This window comes from Palaemon carinicauda, chromosome 29, assembly GCF_036898095.1.
Source record: "Palaemon carinicauda isolate YSFRI2023 chromosome 29, ASM3689809v2, whole genome shotgun sequence".
Classification (NCBI taxonomy): domain Eukaryota; kingdom Metazoa; phylum Arthropoda; class Malacostraca; order Decapoda; family Palaemonidae; genus Palaemon; species Palaemon carinicauda.
In genome coordinates, this window is record NC_090753.1 from 99,417,576 (window position 1) to 99,437,180 (window position 19,605).

The 19,605-nt window shown below is 35.9% G+C and overlaps 1 protein-coding gene across 1 annotated transcript; it reads left to right on the forward strand.

The window, feature by feature from the left end:
- Nucleotides 1-229: 229 nt before the first annotated feature.
- On the forward strand, nucleotides 230-14,532 carry LOC137622881 (organic cation transporter protein-like). The gene is made up of 12 exons (XM_068353448.1): nucleotides 230-316; nucleotides 2,935-3,055; nucleotides 6,227-6,335; nucleotides 7,436-7,539; nucleotides 7,780-7,934; nucleotides 8,139-8,307; nucleotides 8,673-8,832; nucleotides 11,676-11,761; nucleotides 12,150-12,409; nucleotides 12,895-13,079; nucleotides 13,963-14,114; nucleotides 14,432-14,532. The coding sequence occupies exons 1-12, from the start codon at nucleotides 235-237 to the stop codon at nucleotides 14,451-14,453; spliced, it is 1,605 nt and encodes a 534-aa protein (XP_068209549.1). The 5' UTR covers nucleotides 230-234; the 3' UTR covers nucleotides 14,454-14,532.
- The last annotated feature ends 5,073 nt before the right edge of the window (nucleotides 14,533-19,605 follow it).

Genomic DNA, 19,605 nt, shown 5'->3' on the forward strand with positions numbered 1-19,605 from the left:
AATATATATATATATATATATATATATATATATATATATATATATATATACATATATATATATGTGTGTATATATATACACACATTTATTATATATATATATATATATATATATATATATATATATATATATATATATATATATATATATATATATATTGTAACTACACAGTGATGTTTACTTTAAGACGGTTAATTTTTCTCTAAATTCTTTTATTTTTAAAGAAATATCAAAATGGAAGATCACATGGACAAACTTATGGCTCATTTGGGCACCGGCTGGTGGCAGATTCTTCACTTTCTCACTCTCAGCTTTGGTGAGTAATGTGCCTTGTCCGTGAAAAGCGTACAGTAGGGACGTTTGGCGAGTAATGTACAGAAGGGACGTACAGCGAGCAAAGTACAGTAGGGACATATAACGAGCAACATACAGTAGGGACGTACAACGAGTAGCGTACAGTAGGGTCATACAGCGAGTAACTTGCAGTAGGGACGTACAGCAAGTAAGTTACAGTAGGAACGTACAGCGAGTAACTTGCAGTAGGGACGTACAGCAAGTAACTTTCAGTAGAGACGTACAGCGAGTAACTTGCAGTAGGAACGTAAAGGGAGTAATTTACAGTAGGGATGTACAGAGAGTGACGTACAGTAGGGACGTACAGAGAGCGATGTACAGTAAGGACGTACAGAGAATAACATACCGTAGGGACGTACATCGAGTACCGAACAGTAGGGACGTACAGTGATTAACGAACAATAGGGATATAAAGCGAGTAACATACACCGAGTAACGTACAGTGAGGAACGTAAAGTTATTGACGATAGAAGCTGGTCAAACAGGAGATAAAATCGAGAGGAGTGGCCTAATTTAACATAACTTAATCTAAAAACTACCTCCTACTGAATTAAGTGACAGACCTTGTACAGTAAACAGTAAACTTAGCATCTAGCTTTCTATAAGTTTGATATATGAAAATAAGCATCCTTTTTGTAACTCATTTATTTGCATCACTTTTATTCGTGCAAATTTGTTTTCTCCTTATATCATATCACTTTTTAAATTTGGTCAATATTGGACTTGTGATATATCTTAAAACAAATAAAAGCAAATAAAATAATTAAAAATGTGATAAAATAATCTTACAAATGAACTATGAAAGGTAATTTTGTAAGTTCATTATTAACTTAATTATGAAAATAAAAGCGTCAATGTGTAGGTTGGGTACTTATCCCTACAGGTGGTTAGTGGTGTCAGTGGAGCTTGTGTGGGTCATTGTATATTACTGAAGGGGACCCTAACCCCACTGAAGGTTCCTAGAAGCATCTCTTCAGACTATAACTACATCTCTTTTTTTTCTTCTTCTCCTTCTTCCCCACCGTTATCCCTACATTTAAGGGGCCAGTTGCCTGATGCGTCCTCTCCAATGCCTTCTATCAAAGGCATCCTCTTCCACCAAACTTCTTCTTTCCATATCATCCTTCACCTTATCTCTTCATACAACTCTCAGCCTCCCTCTTGATCTTCTCCCCCTTTACAGGCTGCTCCAAAGCCCTCCTCACTTCCTCCCCCCCACCCATCCCTCCTTAACACGTCCTCACAGCATCTCAGTTATGACCCTTTTATCATCTCGGTAATCTTCACTACTCCTGTCATTGTTCTTATTTCATAATTTTCCAATCTCTCAAACAGTGATACTCCAGTGATACTTTAGCATTCTCATCTCTGTTCTCTCAAGCTTTACTTCCTCTTTTCATATTTAAAGCGGAAGTTTCTGGTCCATACATTAACACTGGCCTTATTACAGTTATAGATCTTGACTTTTACCTTGATTAGCATTTTTTTTCCTTTTTGCTGAAAACCCTCTTTCAACTTTTACTTCTTTGACCCATTGCAGAGTCCCCTTCCCCAACTTCAGCCCAATGCTTAGTCACATAGGAAATCTCGTATTAACCTAATCTTTTTCAGACGTCAATTTTAATTTCCAATGGATCGTTGAGACCCTAAACTAGTTAAGAGTGAAGAACTCCATTTTGATATTAGTTTACCCAGTCTCATTCAAGGATAATGTGGAGATGTTGTCTCATTTTATTTGTCATATTTGTTAGTAATGATGAGATGCATACCCCCATAAGAACACAGAACACCACCTGCTCATTGTCCTGATACTCTAGAGGTTATCTTTGTTCTCCAGACGTTATTCCTCGTTCTGTTTATAATTATCCTTCACTTATTATTTTTTTACATATCTAAACTATGCCCTCAGCCACAACATTTTCAGCACATTTTAAAATATCTTTAATTTAAAGAAAAAAAAAAAACCTTGTAATGGCTCATCATTTGAATGCTCGGGACTTAAGTCTAAATACTGTTCAAATAACCCCAGCAAAGCAGGGAAAACTGCTTACAACATCAATGTATTTATATTTATTGCCTGAACGGGCGTGTTTTGTGCCAATAGAACAAATGCAAATGGTGTGAAGATTGCTATTATTACCATCGCCGTGGTCTGGTGAAGGAAAAGGGTTAAAGGCCATGTGACATTAGTATGGGTGAAGGTGATCTTTAGTTCCCTTACATCTGTATAACAGCAGGAGGCATTAATTGTCAGCTGATAAAGCTAATATCCTTAGTAGCCATTCGGAAAGATATACACATGATAAGCGAGTAAGAAGACATTGATGTTTATATTTTCATCAATGGATTTTATTTGAAATTACTTGTATAGTAGTTTCCTAAAATACTTTGTATTAGAAGCAGGATGGTATTCCCCTTTAAGTTATGATGACAACCCTTTTATTCAGATGGTTTTAGTATATCATAATGGATTTCTACTAAACCTTGGAAATGCTTTTGTATAATGGGATAAAGTGATTTTTAAGACATAAATCAATATAATTTTTCCATAATACTATGCAAATATTTCACATTTGATAGCTTCTGGCATATTAGTACCACATTCACTGGCTGGTGTGTATGTAGCACCTAGAATAAGACAAGAGTGTCGTCTGCCACAGGACACTGAAGACAGGAGTTATTTCATGGACAATAGTAGCATGTAAGTATACTCTTGGATTTATGTTATTCTATTAAATATTTCTGTAACTACAAACTTTAAGTTCAGGGCCTTTTAGCTTATATTTACTAATGGGAAAACTAAACAGTACTTGCAAAATCTCACATTAGGTTAGGCTCATGATAAATAGAAGAAAGAGATATTGAGAACTGAATATGCAACGGAAGATTTAATGTCATTGGAAGGAGAAACGATTAATGAGGTAGAGTCATTTAACTATTTAGGAACTATGATCTCCAATACAGTCTTTAGTATTAAAGTTTAGGTTACTGAAGTGTCATATGTGGATGAGATCATGGTGAGGGGTAGATGGAGATGATTTGGCCATGCTTTTCACACTTTCCAAGTGAGATTAGTTCACCAAACATTTGATTGGGCTCCACAAAGCACTAGAAGAGTTGGAATACCCCGGTCCACAGTGCTGAGGACTATGAAGCGTAAAGTAGAAGATGATGGAATGGAGAAGTATTGAATTAAAAGCTCAACATAGAGACGACTGGCGAAATTTAACAGAAGCCCTTTGCGTCAATGGCGTAGAAGGAGATGAGGATGATGATAACTTGTAGAATTAAACAGCCACTGAATTAGCAAAGCAGCAGAGAACATAAAAAAAGGACCTAATTATGCTTAGTGATGTATACAGTACACGAGTGCAGTGATATTTCTGTTAATATTGAAATATTAAATTCACTTAGGCTATATATTTGCAAAATCTTAATATAAGTTGCTTTGGCTCTACAACATATATCTTGAGTTAGAAAATGGATCATATAGCACCCGGCAGAAAAGTAAAAATGCCCCATTTAGTTCTTCTCCAGAAAATACTATATAAATGTGCAAAATATCTCACTGAGAAGAGAGTTGAGAACCATGAAACAAATTGGACGCTATTTTGAATGGACCTATGATTGTTTGTGATTAAACACTATAGCTACAGTAATATGCACTTAATTCTCATCACAAGGTAAACTACACCCCTAGTTGGATAAGCAAGATGCTATAAAGCCGAGGGCTCCAACAGGGAAAGTAGTAGCTACTCTCCCTGTTGGAGGTGAGGAGAGGAAGTAAGGAACCATATAAACTATATGTTAAAATGAATTAATTAAGTATATTAAGACGAGTAACAATGTTAAGATATATCTGCTATATATAAATTATGAAAGCAATACTTACGTCAACTTATTCAATATAAAAGCTTTTGAAACAAGTTTGAACTTCTGAAGTTCCATCCATTTAACCACCTAACTAGAGAGATCCTTCCATAATCTGGTAACAGCAGCAATAAAGCTTCTAAAATACTGTGTATTATGAACAAGATGGAACTGTCCGGGAAGATCTGAATGTGAAGGATGGTCAGAATTATGAAAAATATCATGCAATATACATAAAGAACTAATTGAACTACGGCGCCAGAGATTAATATCTACTGTATATTAGGAATAAGAAATTTATTAGACTGTAAGTTCCTGTCCAACAAATTAAGATAAGAATCAGCAGCTTAAGACCACACATACTCGAAACAAGTTAGAATGAAAGAATGACAACTCTTCAGAATAAATTGATCACCGAAAATCTCAAGACTTTCTAAATAAGGCCTTTTTTGTGCAATTGAAGAAGACACAGACCTAATGTGTTTCTCAAAAGTAAATTTGCAACTGGGAAAGACACCAGGATTTATAAATGAGTTTTATATACTTAAAAAGGACGTTGAGGAGTCACTGTCCTTGACCGAATTACAATCGTTTCCAGTAATTTACACCAAACTTAATTTTAGCTAGATCTCTATTAAGGGATTCAGCAACCATTTAGGATATGGAGTTGATGCAAAGAGAGTAGTATCATCTGCACGTATAATGATCTGTTTTTCTAGACCAAACTACATATCATTACAAAAAAAAAAAAAAGTTGCTCGTAACCATGAATAATTGTTTCATAGTTAATGAAAATACAAATTGATCCGTATAAAACTTAAGATTACAAAATGGCATTAATACAACTCTGATGCTGAAGTTCTGTTTCCAATAGGTAAGCATAATTATATAACCGCTTGTGGTGGAGACTACTTCACTCTGGGAACATTTGAAAACTCATGGATTCAGAAAACAAGGGACTATGAAGTCCAATAAAATTCCATAAAATCAAGACTATCCTCATTTAAAAATTATGTATATCACTGACAAACTTATTACTGAATTTACCTAAATCAGCTGTGAAGAAGAAATTAAATGAGGGTCTTCTTCCATTGAACCATTGTCCTCAACAATAAGCATATAAAAACAATTACAAAAATTATAATAATCAAGATCACAAAAATTATGAGGATTGGAATACTATGTAAAAAAATACTCCATAGAAAATTTGCTGGTTCTGAAAGCAAGGTAATAATCAAATAATAATTATAAACCACCTAACCTAACCTTTACTATATGCCACAAATAGTAAGAAACTTACTCGGTAGGGGAGGTTCAACCATTGACTCCATTGAAGTAATGATGATGTAAGCTTCAAAGGCAACGATGGAAGAGGCAGAGAAAAGATTACATAGCTAAACGCAAATGTTTTTGAAATCCACAAACTATTAGCCTATGAGGATTCCAGATCACAAGATATTCTCCAAATTAATTTAGTGGTTCCAGATCGGAACCTGAGCTTGAGTTGCCCTCCCCTCTTCAATTGCGAAATGCAAAGATTGTCATCCTTCCATAAATATCAAGGAGGATGAAGACGAACTGAAATAGGTGAAGGAGCCGGCAGTGCCATCTAGGTATTTCACAATTCTTTAAACTCCCATGTTCCCTCTCATGGCACGGGGGTTCAAAGGATTACTTATATACAAAAATTATAAATTTTTTATAAAATATCTTTACATATATCATGCGTAAAAAAGTACGAAAAGCAATAGGCAATGAATACTATCAAGAACACCAGATGCCATATTTGTATAGTCACTAATGAAGGATAAGACTTATTCAAGTAGCTTTACTGTCATATGTTGCTATGTCAGTTTTCATAGAGTTCCATAGCTGTATTCGAGAGAATCTGAACGTACAAATATTCTTGACCTTCCTGTCTTGTCTCTAACGGTCCACAAACTTGATTTATTTGATGTTATGGGACTTATCACTTTGTTTATCTTTACTGTAATTCTTGCAGAACCTCTTGTTTTTACTTTGTGCAGCATCAGGATGGAAATCTATATGAAGAACCTTGCACTGAGTGGGATTTCGACAACTCAACATTTACCAACACAGTCACCTCAGAGGTTAGTGGTAGGGATAATCAATAGCCTGTTTTTAAAGATATTAATGCAAAGTAAGTGAACAATACTCATTGAGAGATGTTAAATACTCCAGAATTAACATTATAAACGACCGTGGAGGTCCTGTAGAGAGTAGGATTCACCAGCTGTACAGGACCAGATAAACAGCCCTTGAAATAAGTAAAGTGAAGTATCAATTGAGTCACTGTAGCCTAAAATTGATTTAAGGTTCTATGTGAAATTACAGGAACTGGGTACAGAGGAATATCAATCCTCTAAACAAGCTATGAGACACCTTCCTTGTTCAGTCCAACCTCCTTGCACCAAAGCCCTTTTAATTTTAGATTCTCTTTCCTTGAATGCTAGGTAGCATTCCTTTAATTTCAGCTTATGTATTTTTGGTGTCTTGCAAGAGGACTTTATGCGATCTATTTAGCTTAGCTGGACTACGGGAACCTACATTAGGGTATGCTCTACTTATCCTTTCAGAAGTAACTTGATCATTCCAACTAAGGAACCTCCAACCTTTAAGAATGTACCACTAGGAGGCTGATCACTCTCATGTTGGATTTAACCTTTGTTACCATCAACTTTCGTTCCTCTTGCTGCCCAACCTCATCTAAGTTTTACTTCATAGTGCAACTGCTATATTTTTCCCAATTGCACCTAGTTGCCCAATGGTCTAACAGGCCCCAGGCACCAAGCTCTTTAGTCCAAACTCATAAGTGCAATCCTATCAAATCCAAGGGTGGATTGTATTTATAGAATTTAGACCATATGGCCTGGTACTATGGCCAGAGAGTTCATTTAGCACGGCGATGCAATTGGGGAAAAGCTCTCCAATTGCAATATGAAGTAATAGTTAACAGAGACTAGGCAGAAAGGTGTCTGGTTTCATTTCCAGTTTAATCAGAATAGATACTCTCTAGAATGTCAGCCGGGCAAGATTCCTATAGCTTAAGAACTACATAGATAGGTTCGTCAGTCATAAAGCCTTATGTATTAGCATTCATTTTTTCTTTTACAACTTGACAGTTCGAGAAAAGATACCATAAGTTATGCTACTGTTGTATAGTTTACATGCATGCATTTACCTCCTGCAGTTTGGGCTAACATGCCAGAGAGATTACCTTCGAGCAACTTATCAGAGTATGTACATGATTGGTGTTTTGGTGGGATCACCTGTTAATGGAGTTCTTGCAGACAGGTATGCAGATCTTTTGTTGTTTTCTAGAGTAATATCTTTGATAAGATAAAAGAATTGCGCTCTAATTTCCTATTTTATCACTTATTAACTCGTAGATTTACATTTTTGTTTTGCTCCTGTTTATAATTGTGCGCATACTTTATATCATTCAACCTGATTCTCTCTTGTATTTGAGCAAAGCATATTTTCTGCTTCTACTTATTGGTTTGGCGTTTTAATTGCATATTGATTCACATGCAGATATGGGAGAAAGAAGATGTTTGCCATAAGTGCCATTCTATATGCCATCATAGCAAACATTTCCTGCTGGCTGCCCAACATTCCTTCTCTGTTAGTATTTCGGTTTCTCCTAGGAACATTACACACGTCAGTTCTTAAGACTGGATTCATTTTGGGTAAGTGATCCCTTTTAAGGTATGGGTTGGCTACCACCTGCAGTGTGCTATAAGATAATGTTTAGATGGTAAAAAAGTTTGATATATCTATTCAACTACGCTACATTTTCATCTTTGAAGGCTATTAATTATGAACGGCCGAAACCATCTAGTACTGTATTACAAGGGCCAGTATTTTGGATGACTTCATTCTCATTTTCTCAGCCATGGAAATAGCAAACCCTAAAATTAGATCCATCATCGGAGTAACTTTGTTTGCATCCTGGGGGTTGGCGACCATTGCCTGGGGAGGACTGGCTTACCTGCTAAGGAGCTGGCGATACTTGCTTACAGTTGGATCTATACCTTGCTTGATCTTGCTACCTCCACTTCTGTAAGTACGAGATTGCATTTTTAAGAGACATTGCCTATCATACTGCTAAATAAATTTTGCATAATCTTGTTTTTCTCTATAATCAGATCTTCCAATTTTTTGTTTATGAATCGTAAGGAATATAAATATTTTCATGACAAATCATATGAAATACAATAAAGTTATTTATGAAAATTCTTTTTGGCTGTATAAAAATAGTTATGAGTAACTTGTTATTTTAAATTACAAAATCTATAACTTTTAGTCACAGTACTATACACATTTCGCTTGACTTTGCATGCATTTGTAACAAGAACTGACAAAAGTTTTAGCACCAGTAATTAACAACTACAAAATCAAGATATGAGACTCCCATTTCACTTTAGATATCTGGATGAATCTCCACGCTGGTTAGTTGTAAAAGGGAAGTACAGCCAAGCATCTAGAATCTTAAAGAAGGCTGCCAGATGGAATAGAGTGTCTCTGCCTTCTGACTCTGATCTAGTGGAACTCTGCGAAAGAAATGCAGATCAGGGGAGTATTTTCGTGAATTATCCTTAAATATTTTTCTGGTTAAATGTTGCAAAGGTGAAATTTCATTTATAAATTTAGCCTCTGTAACTGTAGTAGACTTTTATAATAAAATCTTTACAGCTTCCTAATGGTGTCTTGTAAGTTCATAGCTTTCTTCATTCAATTTTTACTTTCTTGAATTTTATTGCATTCCCATTGGCTGTAAAAAGTTACCCATCTCCAATTTTCCTTGCTTATACCAATTAATTCTTCATATCAGCTCCTAGGGAGTAAAAATTATCATCACAGTACAGCAACACCCGTTTATGTTGGTATGGCATGTGTCAGTTCCTACTTTAAAAAGATCATCCTTCAATGTTAAATGCAAAAATAGAATCTACAGTTTTACACGACCTTATGTTAGTCTCAATGTCGAACCATTACTATGAAAATTTGACTTTTCAAAAAAATTCTGTTCATGTACTTAGTAAATATGTATATACTTTACATGAAAATGTTGGTGGTATACATAGTATAAATAGAATAATTTATAATTACCTTAAAAGTATGAAGCAAAACATGAGCTAGTCTGACAACTTTGTTTTGGCTCTCTTGATGAGGTTCAGTACTGGATAGGATCTGTAGAGTGTAACTTTATCCCGACTGAAGTGCTCTTGGCTTCATTACTGCAGTAATTAAGGCCCTTTTGGGCATCTACCTCCAGAACAGACCTCTCTCGTTGCTGTTGAACACTTGCTGTGTCACGCAAGACTCGGACTCCACAAACCTTTTGAATTATGATATGAATGCCTCTACGGCCTTCACATCGGAGAGCTTGCAGACTCTCAATGCCACACAAACCTATGGATGCCAGTCATTCTTTAGATATTTTCAAGCCACACACGGCCCCCTTTGAATGTTCCTTTTCTTTGTCTACTGATGTGCATGGCTTATTTGTCAAAAGATCAGCATACAAAGACAATGCTTTTCCAAAAAATTATTTTCTCTGTAATTGTATCAGCTGCTAGCTGCTTCTCATGGGTTCTTCAATGTAAACACCCCTTTCTCTGCATCAATGGGATTGAATCTTTTTTTAATTGTACAAATATAGGATTGTATATTTTTGGCAGGTATGCCTACCTTGATCATGCTTCTCGATAGTATAATTTCCTTTTGAACCTGTAAGATAATCATCCCCTTATTATGATTTATTATCATCGTGGGTTCCATTGTATAGATTCTGTACTATACTGTACTGTACTGTACTGTACTGTACTGTGAGGTACTGTACTGTACTGTACTGTACTGTACTGTGAGGTACTGTACTGTACTGTACTGTACTGTACTGTAATGTACTGTTACTACAGCTAACTTTACTGTGAATAGTAATGATCTCAATGCTATAAAGAACATGCGGTCACAACTTTCCAAAAGGGGAATGGGAACTTAGGTAAAACAAAATGGTGCAAAAACCATGTGAATATTGTGTGGATAGCATTATGGGTAATGCACGACTACTATAGGTGCATCACATGCTAGTCTGGTTGTTACTTCTTCGCAAAAAAAATGCACATATCTTTATTCGTAGACTAATACAATGCTTGTAAACCAATGTAAATAATTATGTTCATAATTTGATCATATTTGGAGATACTTGTAAATCGAGATATTACTATATAGTTTGTGAAAACTACAAGATGGTTTGATAGGGAGCTTTGATATAATACTTTATGAAAGGAAAAGTGCAAAAAATTACTAAGTGTTCCATAATCAAGGCACATATGGAACTTTAATACAGTAATAATTGCAAAATAAGATTTATCAAGATAGTCTGGGTGTGATCCAGTTTTAAAAATCGTTATATTCTACCACACTCCATCACACACCAACCTTCAAAAGAGTATTAGGAGTCAGCATGTAGCTACAAGTAAAGATTCATTGAAATGGAAACTAAATTTTAATATCAAAAAGTATCATATCCATACTTGCCTTGAACTCATCTAATTTCCTTTCTCCTCCCCAGTCTTAGTTTTGTCAAGACTCTGATTATATAAGCTACTAGTTATAACTATGAAAATGGTAATGTTCCTTTCTTAGCACCATTTATCAGAAAAAAAATTAGGAGTCACAGGTTTAAAGATCACTCATGATTGGCAGAGGCAAGGGACAGTGACATTACCTATCAAGCAGGACAATGATCTAGAAAGTGATCATATATACATATGATCAGTGCACAATCATCCTCTCCACCCAAGCTAGGACCAAGGAGGGCCAGGCAATGGCTGCTGATGACTCATCTGACAGACATATTGGCTCCACCAAATCCCCCTATCCTTAGCTCACAAGGATGGTGAGATTGCGGTGACCAAAGGAACCAACGGTTTTGAGCGTGACTCAAACATCAGTATGGCGATCACCAGTCAGGGATGTTGCCACATCGGCCACCACAACCCTAACGATTATGGACAAGGGGAAAGAGGGGGAAATTTAGTTTTCTCTTTTTATTACAGTCACCGCAGAGATTTCGGGCAAAATAAGCCTGCCACCCCTTATGACATCATAGGAGTCACATCACATTACATGTTAGTATAGTTTGAAATTTTTAAGTGGATGTATTGTGACTACTGCTAACGTGGAAGGCAATGTGATTGGCTATGACGTCATCAAAATGTTGGGCTTATTTTGCCTGGAATCTTTGTGGCTATTATAGTGGTCTAGAAGTTTGTGGCTTCGATGATTATAGAATAACTGCAAGTTAATATTCATTGTAATAATAAATTCTATGCTTAAAATTCAATTTTTTCACCTGCAAGAAAAGGTTCTTGTAAATCATTTGTCTCCTGATATGTTATTTCATTATAATATCTATTTTGCAGGTTATCAAAACTAAAACACCAACGGAAAACTTAGATTGGAAGGCTGTTGTAAAAAATCATGTATCTGGAATGTTAGTCTTGATAAGGTAAAGTTGGAATTTACTGTTACTTTAACATAGCTGGGATTGGTTTATCACTATATTACAGACCTACTGACAAAATAAAGGATATGATACAGTATTATCTAAGATTTTGTACGTCCATATAAATGTAAAACCATGTCTGAATGCTAAACTTGAATGCTAAAACCGAGAATCACTTCATTTTATAACTAGTAAAGTAAAATTGATCATGAATGTTCATTTCATAGCTACAATATGCACTCTTTACTGTGCTAGTTGTCTTTATGTTAGATGTTGCTGTACAAAAAATATAGGTACATAAATAAGCCTTTGAACCACATTCCTCAAAATATTGAGATCATTAGAAGAAGCATTTTTAACATTTAATTTATGTTACATTGATCTTTGGCAGAACACCTCGCCTGCGCCTTGCTAGCCTTGTGATGAGTCTGGACTACTTTGTTTTAGGGATGGTCTTCTTTGGCCTCTCACTTGGCGGAGGGAACTTCAACTTTGATATCTTTATGTACGTGGCATTAATGGGCCTCGTAGATGCTCCTTCCTTCACGCTTTTGTACCCGATGGTGTCTCACTTTGGTAGACGGTTGCCAGTTGCCATCTTTTATATTATAGCAGGAATTGTTCTACTGATACAGCCATTTTTGCCATTGAGTAAGTGCATTCTGTGCTTGTATTGCTAATAGATACATTATATTCTGTAGGAATCGTTTGGATAATATAGTGAAGAAGTTTTTTTATTACCTCTTTGTCTGTATTCTATGCCTGCTGGAGTCTAAATTGGATTGTTCTTTGCAAGGCTCATTCTAGACTACATTTATAAAGCTAATCCAGCTGACACCAAATTGTGATTTTAAATCAATAGTTTATTTCATCCTTTTGGTCTCCCACACTTAGCTATAGGCTATAAATTCTTGAACTGTATAGTACCTTGGTCCAATTTCTATCCCTCATTTGAGAACAAACCCTTAACAATAACCCAATATAGAACTAGAAATGGAACCCATTACAATAGTCTAGTTAAACTACAGTAATTTATTATCACTATCGTTATAATTATAATTTGCATTATATATTCTTTCTCCATAAAGAATTTATTTTGTAAAGTTTTGTTAAAAAAATTAACCCTTTTGTTCCAGGTCCCCAATGGTTCATCATGCTTTTAGCACTGACTGGTAAAATGGCAATTAGTATGGCTTTCCAGGGGAGCAATCTCCTTGCTTCCGAGCTGTTCCCTACGGAGGTTCGAACTACTGGCGTCGGCACTTCATTCATGTTATCCAGGGTTGGATCAAGTGTTGCACCCTTCATTACGGATTACCTGGTAAATTATTTACAAATAACACTAGTCAGAAGTCTAGATTGTTCCAACCTTTTCCATATTAATAATTGCAAAATGGATATCCCCCAATGAGGTACTACTATATCTCTAAGGAATTATAGGAGCTTTTAAAGACTGTACAGAAGGTTTGTTCTATGATCCTTCGCTAACCTACGACAACGAATACGACTTCAGCAACGAAAACTTTTACAACGACTTTGGTTTTTTTTTTTTTTTTTTTTTTTTTTTTTTTGGCCTACACATACACTAAATAGTTTGGCATATTCTCAATACATTCTCCTCTTTCTCATGCCTACACCAACAAACTGTATCACACTTTAAGCTCGCACATAAAGGGATAATTACTGTAAGTGCTCAGTGGTTATTTGCCTGTATGGGGCTGGTAGTATAGAGACTTTAGCTAGGGTAAGAAGCTCTTCTATATATCAAACCAACCTCATAGCCTAATACTGTCTTGGGTTAGAGTTCTATTGACTGAAATTATACTCAAACATGCCTCCCTCTCAGTTTGCACTTGTTTTGTCAATGGTGTGCTAGGAAGGATTAATAGACAGGCCGAGAATGCCTGGTGTTGTATCCAAAAGGTTGCTTTTTCCATAAAATATCTTCATCTTTGATTTTTCTTTTCAGAGCCATCACTACTACTATCCTTCCCTGGTGAATAACCAATATTCTTATTGGTATTGTTATCAATTCGTTTATAGTTTATTCTTTACTTCTATGTTGCCTTTTCCACACCGAGTTCTTTTCTCTTCTGAGGCCCTGGGGCTTGTATCATTTTACTTTCCAAACTTGTAACAGTAACAGTAACAGTAAATTAATTCAATGATTCAAGTTCATAATCAGAATAATTCACTCCTTCAAGGGAGTGATGTATCCTTGGGCACCATCGGTCGTCTTTGGTGTGGCCGCAGGCACTGCAGGACTTGCAACGTTAACGCTTTGGGAAACAGTTGGGATTTCGCTACCTGACACAATCGCTCAGTTGGAAAGCGACAATTTCTTGCCTCAGAAAAGGTAAGTCTTTGTTAATAATACAGGAGTTTAGGTTTGACAGTTCTTGAAATATAAGTGATTATAATTCTCAGTCATTTTCATATTAAATGTAAACTTACCAATTCTTTTCATCTTCCAAGTTCATACGAATCATTGAATATAGTCTGCCTGTGTTTTTGTTTCTCAGAATAAAAGAGAGACTTTCTGCCTGGAAATCATTCCTCTTGGATGAACTTATTAAAGATAAAAAGGTTGGGCCTTTTTTTCTGTTATTCATAATTTTAATATGCATCTTTTTGTTATTCTCTTAAACATTTTCCTTAATTATATATTTTCAGGCACTCTGCCGTTCGCAGGTAACCACAAATATCTATCAGAGCCGAACTGGAAGCCTTGATTTCTTTACTGAACAGTAGTGAATTTAATATCTAATCTAAATATTTATGTTTGACTTCTAAAAAATTATTATTCTAGATTTTTTTTTAAATTTGTTTTATTTTTTTTAGTTCATCGAGTTCCATCAGTTCATAATAGAGAACCTAATTATTCACGAAGATATATGGAGCATTATGTAGTCAAAGTTTCCCTCAAATTTTGAGCCAACTGATGGCAACTTATATGTCTTTATTTTTATACAAAAATAATAAATACAAATCTTGCTAATTAAAGTGATAACTTCATCTCTCACTTAGCCACAATCAAGTTTGAATAACTTATATCCTCAGAGTCATGAACCAGAAAACAAGGGTCCCCCCCCCCCCTCCTATGTCAAGATCAAGCAATTCTTTAGAATACTTGATGTTTTACATGCCAGATTAAATTCTCAATTGTTACAGTTTTTCTGAATTCGATATAGAACAGTTTCCATGTTCAAAAGCTTCTTAGCTTATCTCAAAGACCTTTAAAGTTACCCTGGCCTTTCTTGCTTGAAATCATAAGTGTTGAGTACCAGATCTAAAATAATCCTGGCTGATGTTTCTGTAAAGAGATATTGCTAACTAGGCCTTTGAAAACACAAACTAATGCCAAATACAAATTACAGACTCAAATCGTCGTATGCCTAGTCTTTCAGAAACCTAAATTATTATTACTATTATTATTATTATTATTATTATTATTATTATTATTATTATTACTAGCCAAGCTACAACCCTAGTTGGAAAAGCAAGATGCTATAAGCCCAAGGGCCGCAATAGGGAAAAATAGCCCAGTAAGGAAAGGAAATAAGTAAACAAATAAATGATGAGAACAAATTAACAATAAATCCTTCTAAAACAGTAACAACCTCAAAATAGGTATGTCATATATAAACTATAAAAAGACTCATGTCAGTCTGGTCAACAAAAAAACATTTGCTCCAACTTTGAACTTTTAAAGTTCTACTGATTCAACTACCCGATTAGGAAGATCATTCCACAACTTGGTAACAGCCGGAATAAAACTTCTAGAATACTGTGTAGTATTGAGCCTCATGATGGGGAAGGTCTTTATATTAGAATTAACTGCCTGCCTAGTATTACGAACAGGCTAGAATTGTCCAGGGAGATCTGAATGTAAAGGATGGTCAGAGTTAAGAAAAATCTTATGCAACATGCATAATGAACTAATTGAACGACGGTGCCAGAGAATAATATCTAGATCGGGACTAAGAAATTTAATAGACCGTAAGTTTCCGTCCAAGAAATTAAGATGAGAATCAGCAGCTGAAGACCAGACAGGAGATCAATACTCAAAACAAGGTAGAATGAACGAATTAAAACACTTCTTCAGAATAGATTGATCACCGAAAATCTTAAAAGACTTTCTCAATAAGCCAATTTTTTTTTTTATGTGCAATTGAAGAAGACACAGACCTTAAGTGTTTCTCAAAAGTAAATTTACTGTCGAGAATCACACCTAAAATTTTCAAAGTCATACAAATTTAAAGAAACACTATTAATACTGAGATTTGCATGTTGAGGAGCCACTGTCCTTGACCTACTTACAATTATACTTTGAGTTTTGTTAGGAATCAATTTCATACCCCATAATTTGCACCATGCATTAATTTTAGCTAAATCTCTTTTAAAGGATTCACCAACCACAGATCTATATTCACGAGATGGAATTAATACAAAGAGAGTAGCATCATCTGCATATGCAACGAGCTTGTTTTCTAGGCAAAACCAAATGTCATGTGGTATTCTTCCATATCTTATGTTTTAAATTACTGAAAGGAAAGTAAATTGAAATGGTGTTTAACTTCAGTACTCAAGCAGTGGATCGTAATCAATGATGAGTGTTCTCAAGTAGATGATGAATGTGGTATGACGATCTCTCAGGCGTGGTGCTGCAGGTCCCATTGTCTGTCTGCACTGTTGTGGCCAGCCAGTTCAATCTAGGACTTTCACACTTTGCCACATGTTGGACACGTCAGATGTGGATTTGTAGTGATGGGAACTTTTTGTCTTGGGTGTCACTTCTGCCTTTTTTAAGATGAGATACACGGGGTAATACTGCTCCAGAGTGTGAATAGGTTGGAAAAAGTCCGTTCTCCAGACAACACAGTTACGAGCTAGGGCTTACAGGTTGTTAAGTATGTTCTCTATAACCATGTTACCCCAGACTGTGTGCTGGTTCAAGAAGAAATGAAGGGCCAACGGCACGAGTCTTATTCTTGATATAAGTACAAGAAAAAGGTAGAGAGTGAAATACAGACTTATACATATTCATTATTGACCTTATCAAGGCCTTAACATGGTAACCCATGAGCTCTTTTGGAAGATATGGTACTTGGTAAATGTGGAGTCGCAAGAAAATCTAAGTCCTCCTCCTTTCTTGGGAAAATGGGAATAAAACAAGGGGACCCTCTGACCACACTTTATATTTTCAGTAAGGAGTTCAATGCAGCAAAAACTTACAAAATACTTTTACAAGCTTGTACAGAAAAGATACATGCAGGTTAGTTAACCTTCATTATAATAATGTGGCTATTATGGCCCACACTCTAAAGACAATGCAACACACCTTAACACAGGTTATCTTTAATAAACCAGATGCTTGGTTTGTACATAAATACTAGAGAAATGGAAGTTGAAGTGAAATAAACTAAAGTAAATCAAAATGTGCTCATCTTCTCCTAACCTGGCTACGGAATGTGTGTGTGTGTGGGGGGGAGGAGTATGTTAGAACCGTTTGCGCATGTGGTTATCTGTGCAATTGCTAGGAAATTCACAGTAACTTTTAATCATTCTCTCTCTCTCTCTCTCTCTCTCTCTCTCTCTCTCTCTCTCTCTCTCTCTCTCTCTCTCTCTCTCTCTCTCTCTCTCTACTCAGATTCTTGAACAAAAAGGATGAACAAGCATAGAAGCTTTGATGGCATCCACATTCTTAGTAGCGTGGACAGTGCACCACAAATGGTGCACTGAACGCATTACTTAAAGGTCTTAACTTTATCATTATTATTATTATTATTATTATTATTATTATTATTATTATATTATTATTATTATTATTATTATTATTATGACAACCGTAGATGGAAAAGCAGGTGCTAGAAACCTTAGGGATTCAAAAAGGTAAAAAGTGAAGATTTGAAAGGATATAGCAAAATAAATAAGCTATTTATGAAGAATGATGAAAAGAAAATATGAAACCTCTGAAGATCATTAACAACGTTAAAATAGATCGGTCATATAAACTATGAAGATGAACTTTATGTAAACCTGTTCAACATAAAAGTATTGGATGTAACTTTTACCCACTAATGGAAATGGACTCTGAATCGTCCCCCTGGCGCATTTTAACAAAGTTTGCAAGGGTTTAATCGGATAAGAAATAGAGCCATTCATAGATAGCGTGAACTCGGGAAGTATTACCAAGCCAAGAATTCCTTACCTAACCTGTACTCGCTGTTAGGGTAGGTTTTCACTATGTTCCCGGCGGTCCCGGCAACCCCGTTTGGGGCCACCGTGAACAAAATGGGATTGACGCGTAAAAACGTTATACATCTCTGTGGAACGGGATTGGCAAACGGGACAGGCCCTGACTGGCGTGGATGCCGGCTAAAAATATATGCTATGTTTTCACTATGTTTCCAGCTGTCCTGGCAACCCCGTTTGGGGCCACCGTGAGCAAAACGGGATGGACGCGAAAAAACGTTATACAACTCTGTGGAACGGGATTGGCTCAAAATTTTAAACTGTCAAAAAATTTGCCCCGCCATCCACGGCAGTCAGGGCCTGTCACGTTTGCCAATCCCGTTCCACAGAGTTGTATAATGTTTTTTCGCGTCCATCCCGTTTTGTTCACGGTGGCCCGAAACGGGGTTGCCAGGACCACCGGAAACATAGTGAAAACATAGCATATATTTTTAGCCGGCATCCACGCCAGTCACGGCCTGTCATGTTTGCCAATCCTGTTCCACAGAGTTGTATAACGTTTTTTCGCCTCCATCCCGTTTTGTTCACGGTGGCCCCAAACGGGGTTGCCGGGACCGCCGGGAACATAGTGAAAACCTACCCTTACCACTTGTCTTATCTATCCAGCACTCCTTATTACCACTTGCCATATCACTTTATATAACGTCCCTTAAATGGTATTTGCTCTGCCGTAAGTCACTACGGTTGTAAATAAACCTAATCTCATTGCTGGCAAGTGAACATGAATGTATTGTGGATCACTATTAAAAGTTGGCAGTATATACCTCCGCACACATTGTGATTGGCTCTAATTTCATCTCAGGAGAAACAATGCCAGATTTCATTAATATATGTTTCTATTGCTTCCTCTACCTCAGATGAAGTGACGCGCCAAATGTTGTTGTTATTATTATTATTATTATTATTATTATTATTATTATTATTATTATCATTATTATTATTATTATTAGCCAAGCTACGACCCTAATGTGAAAAGCAAGATGCTATAAGCCCAAGGGGTCCAACATGGAAAAATAGCCCAGTGAGGAATGGAAAAAAGGAAATAAATAAACGATAGAAGTAATGAACAATTAGAATAAAATATCTTAAAAACAATTAATAACATTAAAACAGATAATTGTTTTATAAACTATAAAAAGACTTATGTCAGCCTGTTCAACATAAAAACATTTGTTGCAAGTATAAACGTTTTCAAGTTTTACTGAATCAACTACCCGATTAAGATAATTCCACAACTTGGTCACAGCTGGAATAAAACTTCTACAATACTGTGTAGTATTGAGCCTCGTGATGGAAAAGGCCTGACAATTAGAATTAACTGCATGCCTAGTATTACGAATAGGATGGAACTGTCCAGGAAGATCTGAATGCAAAGGATGGTCAGAATTACAAAAAAATCTTATGAACTAATTCATTAGTAAATAGAAATGGAATTTGTAAGGCTGTACCTGGCTCGTAAGTATACCAATTACTCAGATTGATGTAATTGGTGATAGAGGCTACCTTCCTCTTAGTAAGGGTCGAAGAAACTCTTTAGCTATGGTAATCAGCTCTTCCAGGAGAAGGACGCTTCAAAATCAAGACACTGTAGT

Bases quoted from the DNA above. Each gene is read 5' to 3' on its own strand.
- LOC137622881 (XM_068353448.1), top strand. From the start codon at position 235: ATGGAAGATCACATGGACAAACTTATGGCTCATTTGGGCACCGGCTGG. The intron at 7,935-8,138 runs GTAAGTGATCCC...TCATTTTCTCAG, and splicing joins TAAGACTGGATTCATTTTGG to CCATGGAAATAGCAAACCCT. The intron at 12,410-12,894 runs GTAAGTGCATTC...CTTTTGTTCCAG, and splicing joins ACAGCCATTTTTGCCATTGA to GTCCCCAATGGTTCATCATG.